The following is a 24529-nucleotide window of genomic DNA, read 5'->3' as shown; positions in this document are numbered from 1 at the left end:
AATATTACAAAGTTTGAAAATATGTCCTGTCATTAAAAGTTTTTGACCAAGCATTAGGAGGTTGAAGTCAACTTGGGGTGATATGGAGAAAGTCAAATAAGCTTTGAGAATATATAAGAGGCATCATAAGTCCAAAAGTGGGGCCATTTAACTCTTATGCACAAATTGAACTTTAATCATATTACTGATGCAATGATATTCATGCTAAGTTAAGAAATACATGCTATTAACCTGCCTTATGTGTCATAATAATGCTGAAAAAGAAATAGCGTGAAGTGATTTAATTAATATGATCCCATGTTGAAATCGTTGTAAAAATATATGCTTTGTTTGATTAAAATGAATTTTGATCTCATTTAACCAAGGTGCATAAGTTTTAAATCACCAAAGTGTCAAGATATTCTTTATATTACAAGTTTGAGTTGATTTTAATAACCTTCTTCATCTTTGTGTGTTTCTATGCTCAAAACTGTTATCTTTATGAATATTTTGCTATTCAAGCATGATTTCTGTGTTTCTAAGTGTATTCAAGCACACTTGTGTTCTTATTTGACTATTCTGAGTGTTTCGAGTATACTTTGTGTATTGCAAGCATACTTTGTTCTTTCAAGCATATTGATTCTGTATTTGAGCAAAAAACTTGAGTGTTTATGTGTTTATTACATCTTATTTCAGTATTCGAGCATAGTTAGTTAGAATACGAGCAAAAATGATGATTTATTGAATTCAAGTAAGCTATGTGTTTTTAAGTTCTATCTAAGTCATTATTATTAGGAACTTAATTGATCTCGAGTAAGGTAGTGTGCTTGATGTTTTATACTTGGTTGTTATACTTGTGATTTGTTTCACGAGTAACCTTGTATTTTCGAGTATGCTAACTTCAATCTATACTACTTAGTTTATTTTCCGAGACTTATGTTTGATTGAGTATGCTTGACCTTTATTTCCCAAGCAAGCTTGTGATCTTGATTTCGAGCATACTTGAGCATAACTTTTCTTGGCAGGTTGCTCGAGCATAGGTCTGGTTATGACCCAGATATTTGGGGGGGGGTATCTATAAGTGATATACGCTTAATATAAGCTAACATATTAATATTATGGCCTTAGTTCGATAGCAAACTAGTTAAACGAAAACATGTTCGTTTAACTACCTGCTATGGATTTAAATGCGAAAGAGAGTTACAAAACAAGCATTGTATCATCCGTTGAGCCAAAAAAAGATTTACAAAACACTTAGTGGGAATGTTTTAAGCGATCCGTGAAAATATTTTCGATTTTTACAAACAAATAGTACATTTTTATAAATTTACAATAAATTGGCCAAAAAACACTCATTTTCGCGCTCTTTGTCGTACCCGATATGTTTTTCGCGCCAAAAACCGAACCCGAAATAAATTTGGACTTGGCTTTTCACGTATGGTCTTGCAAATCGAATTTTGGGCCAAAATGAGGCCCAAATGGGCCAAAAGAATTCCCGGCCGCAAAGGGGTTTTTACCCCCACCTAAAGCTTCCTTTTATATTATAACTACTCCTAAGATATTTCAAACATGATAGTGTGAGAAAACTTCTGGAAAACCCTAGTTGTTCAGTAAATCTTCAAAAACTCAAGGTTAATACTCATTTTAACCATGTATTTATATATGTTAATTAAGTTTAATATCATATAAACATAGTTTGATTACCAAAAATCATTCCTAACCATGCAAAAACCCTAAAAACAAACTTATTAGAATATCAGAACATCAAGAGTGATCAAAAAGCATATTTTCGGATTAATAATGTAAAAACGAACTTTTTGTGAGAAATCCGGACAATTTGGATAGATTGTGCACGTTTTTCTTCAAATCAAACTGAATAAACGGAAACGAGCCCCGTAGCTAATCCAAACCCCTAATACGTGATCTTTCTTTATAACTTAATCATTTTATCAACCAACATGTTTACCCAAGTTTACTTCTCCATAACTGTTTTCCAAACGCATAAATGAGTAACTTGGCCCAGCTGGTGAAACAGGGAAACTGAGCCAAGTTCGATTTTAAACATCAGACATTGAACAACATCACAATCTAAACCTACTGACACTTTCTGGGTGTTACAGTCACACCCAGACTAGCTATACAGCCTACCTTAGTATAAAGATTAAAATAATATTAAAATATTAATATTAACTATAGAGACTAAGTGATAGCAAGGGAAACGGACCCCGAGTTGACCTCGCACTGAGTGCCTACAAAACCGTGAGTTTCATGACCCCACCCTTTAAACTGTTTTATGAACTTTTGGGGTGAAAAGCATGTTTATATGCATTATCTATCTGAAAACGGTTCATAACGTAAAATACCTGAACCTTCATATATGAAAAGTCCCTACAAACATAATGATAAATTGTGTGCTGATGAAAAGTGATTATTATCGTGATTGATATATTAAATGGAATTATTACGAATGCCAAAACATAATGAAATCATACATGACAACCTGTTTATACAAATACGCCATATAATGCTAAACACAACAAGTTAGGGGAAATAACGTGGTATATGATGGCCATGGGGATAACGTGGTCTGTTATGATCATGGGACTATAGTGGGCGGAAGGAGAGCCACAATAGTAATAAACTAAATTTGAGTATGGCCTATGAGCCAAGTTCTGCTACAACTTACTAAACTAAAGTTGAGTATGGCCTATGAGCCAAGTTCTGCTGCAATTTATAAACTAAAGTTGAGTGTGGCTGATATACGTTTATTATATATTAATCCCGTGTACATTTTATTTATTATTTTATTTGTTTTGTTCGGTTTTAATCAAGATTTGTGTACTACTAACTTATTTTTATGTTTTAGGTTTCGGGTTTGAATTGGGGTGAAAAGATGACGAAAAAGGAGTAAAAACAAGCCGGACCGAAGAACCGGGCCATCAAGAAACGAACCGGACCAGACCAGGAAGAGAACCATACTGGCTAGGCCGGCCGGCCCCCCTATTCACGCCGGAACGCCGCGCGGTGGCGGTTGCCAAGCCCGTCGCGCGGCACAGCGGCCCTATGTTGGAAGATTCTGGATTGTTTAACCGACTTACGTATTTTTGGACACCTGTTGCCTATATAAAGACCCTTAAACTCACCCTTAATCATACCCTGAAGTTCCAGACGAATTTGGTGATTTACGAGGCGTTCGAGAGCAGATTTTGGTAGCCTTGGAGTCGAAGAATCAGCTGGTGTTGCGCGTATTAGTTGAAGACGAAGAACACGGGTTTTATCTTTTGTTTCTTTCGTTTTCGTTATTTTACCGCCATGAATTCTTATTTGCTTATTTTGTTTAAACCTAAGATGCTAGGCTAAATTGCATAAACTACTTAGGCTTAAGATGAACCTACTTTGATGTTTTGATTTGACTTTGGGGTTGTTTATCGTTATGGTTTTTATGGTTTAGTAAAAGATTTATCTATAATTAGTTGATGCGTATGGATGCTTAGGATTGTTTGATGAGTTTTATTCCATAGTTTCCCTTGATTATTGTTTGTCATATGATAGGATTGTTATTAGGTCAATTACTTTGTGTTTTTGATTATTTTATGATTGATGTCATGATAAGGTCATAGGAATACTATTGTCAAATAAACCTAAGTGTGCTGCTAACCTAAATCTATAAAGTGCTAGGTTATTGATAAGTCTTTACTTTTTAATCTTGCTAGATTTAGTTCTTCGTAAGGAGTCCGTCTAGGGTTGATTATTTATTATTGTTTATCAAATCAATTAAATATAGTAAATTGCCTTTGATTTCCACACTATAAGGTAGGATTTCGTTATAAAGGAACTAAGTCATAATTAATTAGGTGACCATAAGGGAACTTGATTTTTAATAATTGGTGTGCGTTAAAACTTGTTAGAAATCCATAGGTGTCTCTTGAAAAGGGTCAGGGGTCCTGTTCGGGTTTTCTTATAAGTGTCTATTTTACGATCCCAGTTCCATAACTAAACATTTTTCCCGGGTTAATTCATTACTGAAATTTAGGGGATTATAACCTAGGTAGTTTTTTTATTGTCATATTATTTTCACAACAAACTTTTTTTTCGTTTAAATTACTTGCTTTCTTAATTAGTTTTTAATTATAGTATTAAATTAGTATTTTAAATAAAAAACCCCCCAAACAAATATAATAAATAAGTCGTGTTTTGAAGTCGAGTCTAATTAGCTAATAAACGTAATTTAAAGAGTCTCGTGGGTTCGATATCCGGACTTACTTAGCTTTACTAGAGTCGATCGGTTCATTTGCCGGTTAGTAGTTTAGTCGAGTTTTAGAGAGTCTAGAGTATTACTTAGTGTTTATTTTTAATTAATTTAGTTAATAATTATTAAACTACTTTTAGCATATCATGGCCTATGAGCCAAGTTCTGCTACAACTTATAAACTAAAGTTGAGTATGGCCTATGAGCCAAGTTCTGCTGCAACTTATAAACCAAAGTTGAGTATGGTCTATGAGCCAAGTTCTGCTGCAACTTATTAAACGAACTAACTTGATTATGACATGAGTGTCAAGAAAATATTGTGATTATATATGTTGTGGACGGAAAGGGGCCCACGGTGATTGGTGCAGATACATGATAAATACTACATTTGTGTGTGTGTGTGTGTATATATATATATATATTTATATGTGTATACACATTATGTGAATAGATGTAGGAAATACTGTGTGTAGAAAACACTAATTATTTGTGTATATACTATGTAATGTTTAAGCTTACGTGGAACTATTGTGGGCAGAAGGGGGCCATATTGGTTGAATTTATGGGGAACCGTTGTGGGCGGAAGGGGGGGGGGGTACGCAGAAAACGAAGGCACGTATTACGAACGAAAACAGTCACGATTTTATCATAATTTCAAATTTTATTATAAACTTATACACATATATATGTGCATACAAAGATACAGATATACATATATAAACGTAATTACATTTTTTTACATACGCACGTACCTACAAGCTATGACTGTGTGGTACGCAGAACTGATTTTGTTAAAACTTATAAAACTCACCAACTATTTGTAGTTAACCTATTTTAACGTGATTTTCAGGTATTTAGAAACGTGGAGTAAAGTGCTTATGTGCTATCTGTTTGAGTTGTGATCGATGCTATATAATCTGGTACAAGCATTCAAGTTAAAAGTGAAACAGTAGACGGACTAGTTTTGATTATGACACCTAGTTTGTAAAAGAAGTTAGAACAATCTAATCTATTGTAAAGTAGTTAGTAATGTTTCTTTATGAACAATGTATTTGATACCAGTTGTATCTGTTACATTATCGTTTTACGCTTCTGCAAACCGCTTAACCGGGTGTGACAATTTCCGCTAACCAACAACACGGATTGATCCGGGTCAAGTTGTGAGATCTATTTAGAGGACCTACAAGTGGTATCAGAGCTGTTGTTGGTGATTTCCACTAACAAACTAAGAATTCGCATGCACTGTAGCAACTCGGCACTGCAGCAACTCGGTACTGTAGCAACTCATGCGAATACTGTAGCAAAAAGAATTCGCATGCACTGTAGCAACTCGGTACTGTAGCAACTCATGCGAATATTGTATCTAAAAAAATTTGCAAGCACTGTAGCAAACCGGGTACTGTAGCAACTCATGCGAATAATGTAGCAAAAGGAATGCGCATGCACTGTAGCAACCCGGGTACTGTAGTAAAAAAAAAGAAACCCTTAATTTTATTTTCTCTTTCTCTACCCTAAAAAAAATGTCTTACGAATCTAAGCTTGGAGTAAATCTGGATATGAGAGAAAGCCGAAAGACTATATTAAAAGGAGAATTCGACATATTTACACATATTAAATGAGAATCAGTTGCCTCTCTTATCAACAGATTCGAGTCACTCATCTCTAAAATGAGAAGTGTCGGTATCATCAATGGTTTGTCTGAGATCAACATGAAGCTTTTGAATTCACTACCTTACTCATGGTGCATCAATGTGGTTACCATAAAGAGAACCACAAACGTGAATACCATAGCACTCTCAGAGTTGACTTCTACCATCAAGTCTTTTGAAATAATGGAAGATAAGCTCCAAATGAACAATCAGTCCAAACAAAATAAAGTTGGGTCAAGTAATAAAGTTGGGACAAGTGCTGTAGGTGAAAGCAGTCATGCATGTCCTATCCTTCCCGAGGTACACACAAATCTATGCACACAGGCTTGCATTTACAAAGTTGAGTTTTATAGACAAAACTATGATGATGTTTTGAAAGAAATATCAAAATTAAAGAATCTAAACGCTGAGTATGTAAAAGCTGATGAGATTTACACCACTAAGATTAAAAATCATCATGATGATCTTGCAAATCTTCGACAAAAAATCTTTATAACTCAACATGAGGTTAAATATTATAAAGACATAGTTTCAAAATTGCAAAATGAAAATGAAGATTTAAGAAATGAAGTCTCTGTAAATAAATCAAATGTTGAAAAATACGAAAAGGCAGTCGAGAGATTTGAAATGAAATCTGGTCAGTTAGTTGAGATTCTTGGAGCACAGAAGATTACTAAACAAAAGTCGGGTCTAGGCTATGATTATTCAGCTGTGCCTCCACCGTTGAATGATAACTATACTAGCCTACCTCACTTTAGTTATAACACCCTTCTAGAGGAAGAGATGGTATATGGAATTGGTCATGTACCAAAACCAGTAACATTTGTTCCTTCGGCTTCTAAAGCAATTGCTCCAATGCCTGTAACTATCGATTCTAGTGGTGATTCATCTTGTTCAGCAGGTTGTGTTGAAGAAAGTGGGTTGGTGGAAACGGACACGAGTTGTGATTATGAAACCGTTTGTGATTAAACTTTTGTTGAAAAATGTGTCAACGAAAGTAGGCCTGCTGAGGTGAACATATCAAGTTGTTCATCATAAAGTTGTGAGACTGAGGATAATTCAAGTCAAAACCAAGTTTTTGAAAATGAAAAGACAAGTACTTCGTGTAAATATGTTCCACCAAATAAACGTTCATTTTGTCAAACAACCAATCAATCAAGAAATCCTCAGTCACACAACTTCTGTGATAACAACTACTATGGTCATTATTAACAAAATTTTGTTAATCCATATTACACAAATATGTTTTATAATCATGTTCTTTTCCAAGGATCACCTTTCCCACCGCACCGACCACATTATAGTTCAGACGAGTTCTATGGCACTCCTAGGAGAAAGTGTTGTTTTGTGTGTGGTCACTCTTCTCACCTTGCAAGCACTGGTTCAAGCAACAAATTGATATTCAAAGGCGGCTTAGTCAGTCCCCAAAATGAGCTTTCAGTAGCCCTGATTCAAGGACTGATCAAGCCGACTGCGAACCCAGTGAAATGGATGTGAGATCCAAAGTAAATAAAGTAAAACACAAAAAGAAACCTTTTTGGAAAACCAAGAAGGATAAAATCAAAAAGGATCCTAAGATTGTAAAGTCTAAGGATTCACCAAAAACAATTTCAAAATCAAGAAAAGAAAAGTCCAAAGTTGCCAAAACCAAGGAACAAGTTTTTGCTTGGATTCCTAAGGACAGCTCTTCATCAAGTGAGGATCCACCAAGAAATAAATGGTTATCAGGAAATAAAATCAAGTTTGGTCGATTCACGGTTGACCTTCCCAGGACAAAAGTGTGTCGGGAACTAATGTCTATTTAAACGCTTAGTGCAGGCAGGGTCAATCAAGGAGGACTATCAATAATATTAGGTACTTAGATAGTGATTGCACCCAGCATATGATGGGAGACGAACCCTTGCTATTTGATGCTAAACCATTCGATGGCGGATTCGAGTCTTTCATAAGCGACATGGGAGGGCAAGTTTCAAGGAAGGGAAGTGGTTCATATGGTACTTTGTGCTTCAACAACGCCAGCCTTGTTCAAATGGCTCAACCACATCTTTTCGAGCGTTTCTCAAACTAACCTCGAAGAGTGTCATCCATCTAGAATGATCGGAGAGTTGAAATTAAATTTATAAGAGTTGTTGTGTTCAGATCACAAGTCCTTTTAATCGTAGCCACATTACTATTACAAGTGTATGGCAATGAGTTCAACAACTTCTTATTCACTTCAGACATGTTTCGAATAATACCAACATTCCCCATTCGTGTAATCAAGGCCTCAAATCTTTTAATGATAGATTTAATAGTCTCGCCTTGCACATGATTAAACATATTAAATTCCCCGTTCAACATCTCCTTTCTGCTTTCCCTCATTTCAAGATTTCCCTCAAACTTTTCAACCCAGGCATCCCACAATCCCTTTGTTGTTGTACATTCTTTGATGCTTTGGGTGATATTTGGACGTAAACGCATGATAAGATACCCGTAGGCATTTTGATCTTCAAGTAGTCTTTGAAGATCAATTTGTGTGTAAGCCTCAGGTGGAACATCAACTTCAACACCATTCATCATAGTTACAGGTTTATAAGGTCCAACTTTAGTAGACCTAATCATGCCATAATCATTTGTTCTAAGAACTTGAATCTCCACTTCCATTCTTCAAAGTTATATTCAAAGCTTATGATTCGGGGTGGTTTGTTGGATGTTCCAGATTCATGTTCAAGCATCAAGTAAATTTCAACAAATTCTCTAAATCAAAAACCATCTTTAAACAGTTCATAATTTAACCCATAAAAACAGCCTTGAAAACAGAACACTCTGACAAATTCTAAGTCAGGCGAATCGCAATCGCAATGAACTATAATGCGAATGCGATTCAAGCAGGGATGCGATTATGTAGAATGCGATTCTGGGGGCAACGCGATTGCGATTAGGGATTCTGATAAAAATTTAGATGTGATTGTGATTTGGAATGCGAATGCGATTTCAAATGCGATTTTGATTCCTAATGAGATTGCAAGCCTGAAAGCGATTGCGAATCAGATACATATGCGATTGCGATAAACTATCTGATAGTAAAGATTCGCAAAATGAGTTGTTCAAACATGAATCTTCACGAAAACACCGTTTTTGGCAGAAATGAAACTTCAAACAACTTAAATAACCTGTAGTACATTTAACGCACTTTGACAAACATAAACACAAAAACAAAACTACAATCCAAGGTTATGACCCGAGAACCACAACTAGCATAGCCGAAAGCTCTGATACCAATCGTAGGTCCTCAGAACGATTCTTACAACTGGTTCTTGGATCAATCTTCGTTGTAGGTTTGCGAAAAATCACCTCTCAATTCAAAAATATTTGGGATCTTGTAAGTATTAGTTTATTTGCTATAAAAGGAAAGAAAGAGTTGGTGAAAGTTGGTAAGAGGATAAGATATATATATATATATATATAGGGTTATGTTAAAATAAAAACTCACTTGAGTTATGAAAACTCTAGAAACCTATTCTCAACAACATGTTTTTAATTAAAGTTTGAATTTTGTGGTCCACAATTAAATTGAATAAAAAATGTAAATATAAAAATAACTTTTTCTCTCTCCTGAAAACATATATAAAAATTAGTAAAAAAATGTTAAAAAATAGCAAAACATTTTTTTTATGTTTCGATGTTTTGTATTAAATGTGACAACATATATTACGTGTGCAAAAAAAAAGAAAACAAAAACGATGTTACATAGGATTTTTCACGGGTTTTTACAACTGAAATGGATTTTCATTCTATACTTCTCATATATATATATATATATATAGACAGAGAGAGAGAGTGAGTTTGAATATTTTCAAAAAGGTTATGTGTGCATGGCCTGCTTCCACCTTTTATAGTGGGAAACATCGCATGTCATTCTTTTATTCCATTAGCCCAATGGACTTTTTTACATGTGGCATTGGGCTCAAACATACAAATTACTCAAACAAAAGCAAACAAGATATGACGATAATTATGCTAGCAAATACAAAAGACTAATACATGAAAATGGGCTCTACACCAATGAAACTTGGGAGTGTCGAATTAATAGAATGCAAACCTGTTGCTTTTCATTATTCATTTCAACGTGGTCATAAGATGTCCTTGAAAACAATTAGATTTATAATCTCATGTATGGCATGATGGGTTTAATGCATTTTCGTCACAACTAGAAGTTATTATTTTGAGAGAGAATACGAGCGATGAGTTAGGTGTGATGTTTTGTAAAACCACTATAAACCTATAGTTAAGAGCAATAGCATTATATGTCTTTGTCCATCCAAGTAGATAGATAAAAAGAAGTTCACATTTTTCATACTACGATATGATATTCTTAATAAGCTTACAGCTGGTAGTTTTTCTTCTGTACATGAAACTTTCATATTATCTTCCACTCATCACAGAAATGCTTAGTTCATTGTCAGCACTTATTCCACATGAGCTTGAAACTTGAGTAGTATCATGTTTAATGTTCCCAACATAAAATCCTGGTTCGTTGGGTGAAGGCAATGGACCCTCACTCCCAAACATGAGGATCACATTTTTCATAGTTGGTCTATCTTCTGGGTGACGTTGAACACACAATAAGCTAACGTGGATTGACCGTAGAACCTGAGACACATTATTTAATTCACCTAAGCACTTATCAACCAACTCCAACGATCTGCCTTCAATATGAAGTCTCCATGCCTGTCAAAAACATTAAACACTACCCATAAGTTTCATAGTTTCACAAGGACAAATTGCATTACCAACCACGTTTTCATTTTTCGTTGTAAGGCCAAAAATGTAACTTAGATATCAAAAGGACGAAACCCGTTAAATATTTTGTGGTCAAGAAAATAAAGTGAGCGAAAAATCCGGATACGAGACGAGAGTTTCGGTGCACGCATTTAGCTTCAACAGGGAAAAAGGCTTCTAAAATATTTATGTTTTGCTATAAATATGTCACATGTTATTATGTTTATGTGTGTGTTTTCAAGGTGTAAATCACCCATCCAAGGGGAGCTCACCTTGGGTGGGGTCGGTTCGTTTATTAATATATCAAATCCTTAAACCGACAACGAGATGGTTCCTTTATTTTATCTTTATATTATTTATGTTCGGTCGTTTGATTTACCGCACCCGTCTCGAACGTTATCAAGAACAGAGTCTGTTCGTTGTTGGATCCGGTTTAGGGACCAACAATTGGTATGAGAGCGGGTCGAATCTTTTGATTCAAATTTTCTCTTGACATTCAGGTTCTATTTCCGCTATTACCTGAACCGAGACGTTAAAGTTCCGTTGAAGTTAGAAAATAAAGTGGGAAATAAGCGTGTTTGAAGCTTCTCCTTGTAGATCCGGGTGTTCGGGATCTACACATGCCAGATCCGGGCATTTTGGGAACCGTTCCGCCATACACCGAAAATCTGGCGACCCTATGGTCCTTCCGGTGACGATTCTATAGATTGAAGATGTACATCAAACTCCGACATGAGGGTTGGTTATCTCTGATTGTTGTTGGAGGTCTGTTTTCTGTTTGGTCGAAGTTCCGGCTCATTTTTCCGGTGGGTTACATGATGGCACACTAACGTTGTTGTGACCGGAAACAACCGTACGAAGTCGGTGCTTTTTGGGTTACAAGGTGTCGTCAAGAAAGCTCTCGGTCTTGAAGAATGGATGTGGATGGCGGCAGTGATGAGGCCGGTCACCGTAATAAGTGAAGGAAGCGGTTATTCCGGTGGTTTGTTTGGAAGACAGCGGCTGAGGTGGTGGTCGTAATGGAGGATGGATAGTAAAAACAAGTTATTCCAGCAGAAGGTGGCCGGACTTCGTCAGTCTAAAAGTGGCTTCAAAAGATGACGATGATGGCGTTAGGAGAGAGATAGCGGTATAAGATTTTTATGGCGGCGATTGTTGCAGCTTTCCAGTTTGAAAAAATGGCCGGAATTCATAGGGTTTTGAATGAAGGCTGGCCGCCGGTGAATGTTAACCGAAAATGATGAATAAGAAGGATAGGACTTGGTGATGTTGGATCTGGGGCGGCAATGATAATGGTCGGAGTAATTTTCCGATGGGGTGTGACTCAAAACCTCATAGGGCAGTGACAGTGTGCATGCCGGCTAGGTCATTATGTGACTTCTCCACGTGGGCTGGTTAAAGTACTGTGCTCTAATTGGGCCTACACCAGGTCATAATTTATTATTTGAGTTTACAAATTAAAGTTGGGGTGTAATATCATGTGAACCAGGCTTTTGTTTTGGGCTGTTGAAAACTTTATGGGCTAGAAAGATTAAATTTTAATTTGGACATGCTCAACAAAGATAACTCAATTAAAATAAGTATCAAACCAGGACACATGTTTGCATGATGTCTTTGGGCCGAGAAATAATTATATGTTCGGATTGACCAAACTGAAGAAAGTTAAAAGTGATCGGGTTTTCGTCATTGTGCAACCGTGTTCAAAGCTTGTTATTTCTAAGTCGTTCGAGAAGTTGGATCCGAAAGGTGAACTTTGAATGACTTAATAAGCTTTGTCATTTGATCGGTGAATTCAGTAATTCGAAATCGATTTGTGGATATTCGATCTCTTCACAATCTATATTGCTTAAGATCCGAGAGAATGGATAAAGAAGCGGGAATTTCTTCATGAATGAATTAGGTGAGTCATACCTTGAGGGGGTGAACTAAAATGGATAGGCTTCGGTTTATCGGGTGATTTGTAAAGATGCGAGACACAGTTTGACAAAGTTGATATCACAAGTCAAGGGGGTGATTGTAAGGACAAAAATGTGACTTATGATATAAAAGGACTAAGCCCGTTAAATGTTCAAGAAAATAAAATGGACGAAAATTCTGGATATGAGACGAGAGTTTCGGTGCACGCATTTACCTTCAACAGGGAATAAGGCTTCTATAATATTTATGTTCTGTTATCAATATGTCACATGTTGTTATGTTTATGTGTGTGTTTTCAAGGTGTAAATCTCCCACCCAAGGGGAGCTCACCTTGGGTGGGGTCGGTTCGTTTATTAATATATCAAATCCTTAAATTGACAACGAAATCGTTCCTTTATTTTATCTTTATATTATTTATGTTCGGTCGTTTGATTACCACACCCGTCTCGAACGTTATCAAGAACAAAATCCGTTCGTTGTCGGATTCGGTTTAAGGACCTACATTTGTTAGGTAACTTTTTAAACCACCTAAATCACATACCTACTAATCATACTCGTAGTTAATTATATATATATTTATATATATATTTATATATATATAAAATATATATATATACATAGGATCAGGATCATGTGAGAACTTTTTTGGAATTAAGAACTATGAGAACCATTTTGGACTATAAAAACACAAAAATAAAAAAAACAAAGTTCTTATTTATCATCCCGGTTTCTAAAAAAAACTCTTGGTTTAGCTAAATTATACATATATATGTATAATATGTACATACATGTACACACATGTTTTTTTCCTATACACATATGTATAATTTAAGGTAAATGATAATATATATATGTGTACATTACGTAACTAGAGATTAAATGAAAGTATACATTTGTGTATAGGTATAATACGAATTAAAAAGAAAAAAAATCTGTTTTTTTTATTATACATATATGTATAATATGTACACACATGTTTTTTCCTATGCATATGTATAATTTAAGGTAAATGATAATGTACATATGTGTACATTACGTAACTAGAGACTAAATGAAAGTATACATATGTGTATAGGTATAATACGAATTAAAAAGAAAACAAAATTTTTGTTTTTTTTTAATAAAACCGGAATGAAACATAAGAATTTTGGTTTTTTTACTTTTTTAAATTTTTCGTTTTTTATGTTTTATAATTTTTTAAATATTTTTTTAGAGGTTTTTTTTAGTGATGCAAAATGGTTCCCAAAGTTCGCAATTTGCCAATGATTCTCTTAGGATCCTTACCCTATATATATATATATATATATATATATATATATATATATATATATAGGGTTAAGTTAAAATAAAAATCACTTGAGCTGTGAAACTCTAGAAACTCATTTTCAATCATATGATTTTAATTAAAGTTTAATCTAGTGGTTCACAATTAAAGTTAATGAAAAATGAAAATATAAATATAAATTTTTATCTCCCCTGAAAACATATATAAAAGTTAGTAAAAAATGTTAAAAAATAGCAAAACAATTTTTTTTTGATTTTTTGATATTTTGTATTAAATGTAACAACATATATTATATGTGTAAAAAAACGATGTTACATAGGGTTTTTACGGGTTTTCACAACTCTAATGGGTTTTCATTCTATACTCTGAGTATAGAATGAAAACCCATTAGAGTTGTGAGTATAGAATGAAAACCCATTAGAGTTGTAAAAACCCTATGTAACATCGTTTTTTTTTATGCATGCAATATATATTGTAACATTTAATACAAAGCTTCGAAACATAAAAAAAATTGTTTTGCTATTTTTTAACATTTTTTTACTAATTTTTTATATGTTTTCAGGAGAGAGAAAAAGTTATATTTATGTTTATATTTTTTAATAACTTTAATTGTGGACCACATGATTCAAATTTTAATTAAAAACATGTGGTTGAGAATGTGTTTCTAGAGTTTTCATAACTCAAGTGGTTTTTATTTTAACCTAACGCTATATATATATATATACGGGTTTTCATAACTCAAATGGGTTTTCATTCTATATATATATGGTTAGTTTTTATGGGTAAGAACAAACATTATTTTTCAAAAAAATAAAAAAAAATGGCTTTTTAGATTTTAGCATGTTATACAAGTTTCCATTTCAATATTAAAAGGCCAAAACTTACATGACCAATAAGATTGTTGAAATTTTCATTTTGAGCAAACCCTCTATTTCTCGTCCCACACACGATTTCCAGCACTAATACGCCAAAGCTATATACATCGGACTTTATCGAAAAGTTGCCATTTCCTGCATACTCTGGCGCCATGTAGCCACTGTGAGGAATCAAGTCTAACGTAAATAATTTACTAAATTAAATTAAATAATGTTACACTTAAAAAGCACGTACGGTCGAGTATTTTGAAGAATCTGATTTAGTATGAATTAAAATAGCATGGCAAACGGGCCTAGCCCTGCCCTCACATAAAGCTAACTTGTCCGGAACAATTTTAAGAAAAATATGTTTGTTTGGACTAATGAGCTGAGTAGAAATTTAAGATATCATGTATGACAGAGTAACTCAATGTTCTCGTAAGTAATTTACTTAATCGAATTAAATAAGGTTAGGGACTTAGGGTGGATGAATCTCACTATGTACCAACCACTCGGTTTGTGTTTGCCTCTGTCTGATTTCCTCCAAATGTTCTAGCCATGCCAAAATCTGATATCTTCGGGTTCATATCCATATCAAGCAAAATGTTGCTCAGCTTGAGATCTCTATGTATGATTCTGAGCCTAGAATCCTGGTGAAGATAAAGAAGTCCACGAGCAATTCCATCGATAATGTGGTAACGAATAGGCCAATCAAGCAGTTCACTTTGAGTTTTATCTATGAATAGTTAGAATCTTAGTTTAGGGCATTCGGATTTGATAAGTTTTTTTATTGTTCCAGATACACTTACCAAATATGAAGGAATCAAGGCTTTTGTTTGGCAGGTATTCATAAATTAGCATCTTTTCCGTTCCCTTTATGCAGCAGCCCAAAAGCTTGACCAGATTCCGATGTTGTAGTTTAGATATTGATATGACTTCGTTCTTGAACTCATAAAGTCCTTGAGTGGATGTTTTAGCTAGCCGCTTCACTGCTATTTCTTGCCCGTTTTCAAGTACGCCCTGAACATAACTTTTTGATATATGTATGGCATAAAATTGTTCTACACATCCTCATAGATTACATACTAGCTTTTGAACCCGTGTATTACACGGGATTTGTCAAATGATAAAATAAGATCCGTTATTTTAATTGTGATTATCAAAATACTTATAAATTATTTAATGTAGATTTAATGAAAAACAAACAGGGTTAACGAAAAATACTTAAATAGCATGATGTTAATGAAAACGTCAGGTGTTGAAATCTAAAAAATGTACTAAAGTTGCATAGTTGGTTAAACCTCATGTATGAAAATGACACTTAATTCAATAATGTATAAAATCCACACTATGTTATAACCTACTTGATAAAATAGTTTTGACCCATGACCCGTGAATAGCTAGAATGAATGAAATGAGAGATTAGGAATTACAAGAAATGTAGACTTGACACCTAAGATTAACATTTTCTTTTATTAGTATTGTAAGATAAGATGTAAGATTTATGGCTTATTTCCGTTCACCATTATTATAGTTATTGTTGGGTAAACCACTACCCACTTTTGAACTCATATCGGACAAGAACAAAAATAGGATACACAGAAACGAATTTTCTAACTTACGCTACGAATCAACTTATGTTCTGCACAGAAGAGTTGATAAAAAGTAATTCAAACTTGATATGGATAAGGTCATGGGCTGAAGGCCGTTGGATTGCACGTGTTTAATATTTGAATTTTTTTAATAAAAGCCGTTTGCTAACGTTTGGTTGTTGGCCGGTTCTCTCGCATGTTATCAGGTGTTTGTTATTTTCCAATTAGGGTTTCTTGTTTACGTTGTTTTGTTTTCCTATTTAAGGTAGTTATTTATTATCATTGTATGCACAATTCAATCAATAAAATATCAAATCCTTCAGCCTCTTTTGTGTTCTTATTCATAACTAATCATACTCAATCCAAGTCTCAAAACCATCAAGAGTATGGAGTCATATAATACCTTGTAAACGGGTCCAAAACCACCCTCTCCAAGTTTGTTGTTCACTGAAAAGTTGTCGGTAGCTTTAAGTATTGTAGACAAGCCAAATAATGGTAGCTCTAGATCTTCATTACCACTTCCACTTTCCCCATCATGTCTTGAAATGTTTCCGATTGTCTCTGTGGAAACCACCACATTTTAAAAGTCAGCCTCAGCTTCTATTTTAAAGGAATTAGTAGCACTGCAGGTACGTATAATACCTTGCTGCTGTTGCTTCTTCCTTTGAAAACGATAAAATAAGCATATTGAAACTAGTATGACCAGAACTACAATTGCTACGGGGACAATAACTCGTACTTCTCTCCCTGCACTTGAGCTTCTGCTACTCTTTTCTTTTGAGTCTGCCAAAACATAATGACCTAGTTAAATTGGCATTTAGGCAAATATTTATGTCACTACTAATGAAAAAAAAAATATTGTTTTTAATTACCTAACTCAGAAGCTGACAATCGTATATAAAGAGTGTCCCCGTCTTCAGCAAATGTCCTGATATCAATTAGGCCACCAAACCATAGCAAGCAACCACTCCCATCCCCTGATCTATTCGTATATGTGTACGCAGTACACGAACAATTGCTTTTGCATTTCTTCTCACACTGTACAAGGGTCATGGTCTGGTTATACCATGAATCCCGAGTGTCGGGTAACTTCAAATTTAAATATTTGTTGAACCCTTCCGTAGAGTTACAATCCAAAGGGATTTTATGTTGACACCCACCCGACCATTCTGTATCCCTCCACTGATCAGGATATTTGGGTTCAAACCGATTCAAACATTCACAAATTGGGGAGTCTTCGGTGTTGCAGTTCCCATATGGCCCACACACCGCGTAGTTATCACAGCGATCTTGTTGTGCGACGGAATAAAGGATCCATTCTTGTTTGCTATGACTCCAATACAAGCGCTCTGGATCACCATTCGGTTTTAGTACCAGCCTCATGAGAGTTGTATTTTCAAGAGAATATTGGTAGTAAATTTCTTTAGGCTTTAGAACAAATATGAAGGTGTAATACGGGTTGGGTCTCATAGAAGGAATTCCTGTAAACCTGCGTCCGTTCCATGAGCCTCCCCTAAACTTTATTTTTCCGCCGCCTTCAGATATGATCCGCTGAGGGTAACCTCTGATGTCAATCCCATAAGAAAACTCACCCAAAGCAGGGTCATCATCAGATTTCCATGACGTTAAGTTTCTTTCAGTCCGTGTATCCAAATTCCAGCCCTGCTTCATTCCTGGAAGTAAAGTATCTGTAATAAAGTCGAAACTTTGCCATATGGGATCTTTTTGATTGATGTCCTCACCTTCCTCTTGAATTATAAAGTTGCCTGTATCTAAAAGCTTACCAATTGGATTTTTCACTGATGCCGTTGACGACTTCCTTGACGACCATACTATAAACCCATTGGTGGCATTTCGGAGAATTAAAACTCCCTGAAGGGTGAGAGTTAGCTCGGCGGAGGTGTCAGTGAGTGGTTCGTTACGGTTGGCCACCCATACAATCGTTTTGTTTGGTATTTGCTTGTACCAAATTCCGACATAATAGTTTGTGGAGTTACCGGGGTGAAAAAAGCCAAGCTCGAAGGTTTCTTGTGCCGAAACGATGGTTTCATTATATCTAACTATTTGGTTTGCAGACATGGTGTCTACAGCACTGGAACAACATATTGATGCAAATAGTACAAGAAGGAAGGGAATGATGAGCTTGGTCTTGATCGCTCTTCTTTCCTCCATAGACATAAAATCAGTAACACTTGCAATATTAACATATAAACATTTTCATTCAGCTTTGAAGATTGAAAATAAAAATAAAATTTATATTGAGCAAGAAATTAAACGTCTATTTTTTTGTGGGGTTTGAATCATGAATGGTGGTCCTATGCAGTATCATTTGCGCCTATAATTTCTAGTCAATACCACTTTTAGATAAATATTGGGGAAATCTTTGAAGCAGGCATGTGGACTTTAATTAAAAAAACATCAAAATATGCAAGGAACCTATTATCTAGCGTGTAGGCTATTATAGTGCCTGTTTGGGTCGGCTTTAAAGGTGACTATTTTACAGCGTGTAGGAAACTATGGTGCCTACTTAGATAAGCTTCAAAAGAACCTATTTTTCGATGTGTAAGCTGTAGATCGGGCACCTTCAAGCATGCAGGAACCGTCTTGGCCTTATCATTGTCTATGAGTGATACATGTCATTTTGTGGTGGTGCGGGGTCATTTTCCATTGTTTTAAGTGTTAGGCTTAGTTGGAGCCTAATGGTGCCTAAAAAGGTTGTCACGTTTCCATTCGATATCCATAGTTTGATTTTATATTTTTATGGTACGTAGTTGTATGTGTATAATATGGAATTAATTGTGTAATGTGTGTGATTGACCTTAGTGCGAAAGTCGTAAAATGTCCGGTTAAGTGTGTGAAGTTATTAGAATGCTACCCAATTACAAAATACTCGAGCAGCTGTTTGAAGTGTGCTTTTATGTAAAAAGATAATCTGGCATGTGAAATTTTGCTAAGACGTCCGATGCTAAATGAAATTACGTTGCTTGATTCTTACCATTGGTATGTGAGGGTCACGGTCACAACAACCTTGGTCATAAGTTATGTCATTTTTGGTGACTGGTACGTGACTATGGGTTCATATTGAAATTTATATCATATTTAGAGAAGATTGTGACACCAAGCATGGCTGGCCCGGGCCATGTGAAAGGTGGACGACAGCACAGGGGTTTCGACATCACCGTAATTTTCAAATTTTGTTATAATATATCACATATATACTATAATTTTCAAACAAAAACCATTAAATATTTAAAACCCAATAACTATTTTAATCCAATAAACCTTAAATAATTAAAACCCAATAACCTTTAGAACCTAATAAACATATTAGCCCATAAATTTAAGCCCAAATAGCATTTTAGTAATTAGCCAATATGAATTAACCCAATCGAGCAATGCTTGAGTGTCGACTAGATTACCAGAACAGAACAGGCCATACACATCCCGCAACATGGCAATCCTAATTCAAATTTGGTTCATCAGATCATCATATTGCCCATTCGATTTAGGTACTTTTTTTGTTACGAACAGAGTCTCACAACGGAATAACCGATCCACAATGAACACGCAATAATAAACGAGAAAATATAAAGAAACATGAACACGAAGAGTTAATGTGGTTCCGTCAATGAGACCTATGTCCACTCTCGGCAACTAGGGATCTTATTATTAGTATATTAGTGCACAGTTAACAATTACATTTATAGAGATTAATCTAAGGTCTAATGCTTGTGAACAAGAAAACTAACCGAGACTTCTAAACATCCAAATAATTTAGCCCAATTGAAATGAGTTCTAAGGACTCCACAAACCCAACATTTTTAATCTTTCCAATTTCTTATTTGTTTAATTTGTATTTACAATAGTATATTATGGATAATTATTTGTTAGTTAAAAGATCGATGTGTGATTATTCTTTTCTATGATTTCTTGAATATTAGCTGCTTGATTGACTTAATCTACTAATATCATTTTCAGAAGTAATGTCACCAAAACAACTGTTTACATAAAAAGAGAAAAGTAGATAAATAATTAAGAACATGTCTAGCTATTGAGCCCATTTCTCTTATCAAGTCCGATGTATTTGTTTAGTTTAATTAATGTTATATTTTGTATGCTTTCGTTTGTCTTTTGTATATTTGGGCCCGACACCTTGCAAAGAAGAGCCCATTGGGCCGTTATAGTGAAGGGATGCATGGCATACCCTCTATATATAGTGGAGATATGTCCATGCATGATATAACCTTTTGACAAAACTTACCAACTCCTACCAACTCTCTCTCTCTCTCTATCTTATCCTTTCTTTCTTACCATTTTTAGAAATAATCAAACCATAATAAGATCCGAGATCTCGGTTGGCTATAAGTGATTTTCGCTAGTTTATAGTTGAGATTAATTCAAGGACTAGTTGTTTGGTTCCATGTTATGGACTTGCAATTGGTGTAAGAGCTTTCGGCTCCACTAGTTAAGGCATACAAGAAAAGCATAAGGATTAGAAGATTTCAAGTAGACGATCTAGTGCTCAAGAAGACTTTCAAAAATACCATCTAGTCAATTGTTGGGAAGTTTGCACCAAAATGGGAAGGTTCATGTCTAATAGATTCAAAAGCAGGAAAAAGAGCATATTGATTAGCAACTATGGATAGATAGTGTTTTGGTCAAAAATTACACAAGGATAATTAAGTATGCTTGATTCAAGCTTTGATTGTGAGGTAGTATGCTTGTGTGTTACGGGTGTAATAATGTAATGATAATGAAAACGATACAGTGATGTACGAGGAAAACCCTTGATCCTTAGGATCGCCGGCACATAACCTTGGGATGTGACTGAAACTCGACCTACCTTAGATAATATTATAAATAAAATGAAAGATTACAAGTTTGAAAGTGTTTGATCGGTACTATGAGTACAAAAGAGTGTATGATTGTGTGTTTGTGTCTTATATGATCTAAACAACTTCTATATATAGTTACAAAAGGATAACATGATAATAATTGGCAATAATTAGCATTAATTGCCGTGGCTAGGATCATGGAGCATGGAGCGGTTACAGATTGCACATCCTTATCATAAACGAATTGTAACTCCCTCCAAAGTCCGTAATCTTTAGTGCTTTGACCGAGTCTTCGGCCAGATATTAACTGATGACCCTTGCCTGCAAGACTAAGACAAAGTGAAAGGATAATAATAATTAACGATAAAACTTACTAAGGATCCTGTTTGTCTATGATCTTGATGCACTGCGAGGATTCTTCGTAGGATTCTCCCTATCAGTATCCTTTAAATTCTTACCCACAACAGAGAGATCCTTCTAAGATCGTGGAATGCTATTTACCTTATTTTAATTATTATTATTCTTTAAAGAAAATCTACTAACTTAAGCATCAGAGGGGTGCTAGCCTGTCTAACACCCACCCTCACCAAGGTTCCAAGGTTTTCCAGAAAACTCCAAGGATCAGGATACAAGACAGAGATTTGTCATATCTCTTAAGCTTAAGGGATACAAACCCCTTCAAAGGTTTAAAGGTCTTTACCTTTCTAGCATAAGGCTCTCTACGCACCGCCAGGAGCGAAATCTAAGGATAATTCAAGATGGTGGGATCTGTATACGTAATGGTTGCAGGCAATTTCCTTACTATTGATTCAAAATTAAAATGTGGCAGACGTGTCACTCAGAAACTATGGCATTTACATGTCATCCAAAGTTCGGTAGGAGTCCCAAGAAATACGGGATTGACCCTGTCTAAGGAATTAATACTATCATGTTAAACAAGAACTTCGGCATTTATATGTCACCTACGACACTTAATTTTTGGGCTTGTTCCCAGGGATCCTTGATCCAAAAGATTTTAAGAGATATTCCTAAGGATCCTAGATCCAAAATCTTTCATAAAAATGTGGATCCTTAGATCCTTAAACACATTCTCAGGTATTAACATGAAAGGGGAAAACCTATGCATAACTATCAAGAGCATAAGACTTTAAAGTGAAATATTCATATATAAATATGGGGAAAATGACTTGGGCTTCATCCAAAAGAAGGATCCATCTACCCAAGCCAATAAGATCCTGAGTGCAAGAAAATAAATTATCTTAAAAGGCCCAACATAATGCATACATAACATAAATTGTTTTAAAGACCATGCAGGGAGAAATCATCAAGCAGCATTAAACAAAGGGTTTCAGGCCTTTGCAACACCGCCGTCCGCACCCTTATCTACAACCACATCCGCTGCATCCTTCACCACTTTAGCAACCACACCATCCTAGACCCCCACTCAACATCATCCTCAACCTTAGGATCCTTAATCCTAGAGGATCCTTCATACTTAAGAACTGCCAATGTCTTCTCCAATGCTTTGGTAACCCAGAAGGAAATATCCAGACCCTTAGCAAAAGCTTCCTCAGCCATCTTCAACCAATATTGAGCAATGAAGATTGCAGTCTTTTTCTTAACACTTGCCGCATACCTCTCCAACGCCTGAGCATGCCGAGCCTCCATATCCTTCTTCTCTTGAGCATTCAGGGATCCCAACCAACCGCATTCCTTTGTCATGGAATCAAGCTCTATGAATAAGTGATCCATTTTCTCCTTTCTAGCCTAGGCAAGCCTTTCCCCATTCAGAATATCTCTTCAAATACATTTATACATACTAATGAACTTACGCAGGATGCTTACCTTGATACATGGCGGAATAAGAAGGCTGAGATTCAGAACTCACTTCTACACTTGGGGCTTTGGGTAAAAAAAAGTCTTTTAGTAGGTTCAAGTTTGAAAGTAAGCTTCACCCTATCAACAGTATCCTCGTAGGGAGGAGGAAGCTCCTAAAATTTTATACCTGCACAAATAGTTAAATATCAGCCAAGGACAAAAGGCAAGGATCACAAAATCTAATAATCCTACCCTCAATAACATAAAGGAGTGGAAGATCTTCTCTATTGATAATTGAATCCCAATGGACAAAAAAAATTACTGTAACACCCGTTAATCTCGGTACAAAGATTTAAAGCTTGTAGAGTATGTATAATTCTCGGGATTTAACCGACGTTTCTCGGAAGCCTTTACGTCATCCCGGTATGTTTAATCGTTTAACTTTCTTCCAAGTTGCCTTATTGTTCAAATTAGAGGGGCTAGAATGAAATATTTTTATGTTATAACATAATACTTAAAACCCTAACTCCCCCCTCTATTACTGTCCGATCGGCGCACACAGCCCCCCCCTACAATTTTTTTTTCCGGCCAAGTCATGAGCATAAAACATCAATTAAAGGTTAGTACTACGATTCCCCAAGTCTTTTACACTATAATTGGTCGTTATAACACGCGTATTGATCGATTAATGGCATGTTGTAAGCTAACCGGGTGGCTGTCCAATTGAGCTTTTCCGGGACTGTTTTGAGTGAGGTTTTTGCATCAAAATCCTCCTAGGTATGTGTAGTATATCATACTTAAAAACCATATACATTGGGGTTCGTTAGATTGGTCAACTAGTTATCGTTTGAAAGATTGTGTTCGGTTGACTAGAATTGTAGTGTGGTGCGTTTAACGCGAGGGTTGAAGTGATTAATGACCAATTCAGCTCGGGGACACTTGGTTTGATGTACAGGCTGTTGAAAATCATTTTTATAATTTATGGGGCTGAATTGGTTGTCGGTTACTCCAACGGGTCGGTACAACGCGCAATTACGTTTATTGAGTAGTTGGTGCGTTGTACTTGCGAATTACCGACCCATTTGACTCGTGTAGCATTGTGTGGACTTGTTGGCTGTGATTTTATCATGTTGGGTCCACACGGGCCTGAGATGGATGTTAATGGCCTAAACGACTCTTAAACGCTCGTATCGGTATCACCTAGTGCTTCCTGGGGTAATTTGGGAATTCTTTATTCCCGGAAGTGTCTAAGGGTCTTTTTGGTGAATGTGAGGCCTCGGGGTCTGTTGTGATTTAGTTTGATGAGGTCGAGGTTTTAGGTGACCCGAACCCCGTTAGAACGTCTCGTAGGATAAACGAGTCATCTTGATGTCGTTAGTATTGATTGAATGTAAACCGGCAGGTGTTTGAATCTTGGGATTACTTAGGGATTCTCTAGCTCGTGGTGAATCCGTGTCTCGTGTCAGGTGAGTTCATGATGCCCCTTTTAACTCTTTTAAGTTTTGGGCTAGCATGCACACCTAAACGATTTTCCTTGATGAAACGTTTAAACTGTTTTATATAGGCTTGCTAGTATATAGTTGGCCTTGG

The 24529-nt window shown here is 35.6% G+C and overlaps 1 protein-coding gene across 1 annotated transcript; it reads right to left on the bottom strand.

Moving 5' to 3' along the window:
* Positions 1–10267: 10267 nt before the first annotated feature.
* Positions 10268–18458, bottom strand: LOC143591436 (G-type lectin S-receptor-like serine/threonine-protein kinase At4g27290). The gene is made up of 7 exons (XM_077071638.1): positions 17159–18458; positions 16929–17069; positions 16690–16847; positions 15504–15714; positions 15193–15430; positions 14726–14876; positions 10268–10587 (listed from the first exon to the last, which is right to left on the bottom strand). Exons 1-7 carry the CDS (start codon positions 18456–18458, stop codon positions 10282–10284), a joined length of 2505 nt encoding a protein of 834 aa, XP_076927753.1. The 3' UTR covers positions 10268–10281.
* Positions 18459–24529: the final 6071 nt, after the last annotated feature.

The sequence above is a fragment of the Bidens hawaiensis genome, unplaced genomic scaffold (genome assembly GCF_021521415.1).
Source record: "Bidens hawaiensis isolate Kalapana, Puna unplaced genomic scaffold, B.hawaiensis_p1.1 tig00039646_1, whole genome shotgun sequence".
Lineage (NCBI taxonomy): Eukaryota > Viridiplantae > Streptophyta > Magnoliopsida > Asterales > Asteraceae > Bidens > Bidens hawaiensis.
This window is presented reverse-complemented; position numbering and strand designations above follow the sequence as displayed.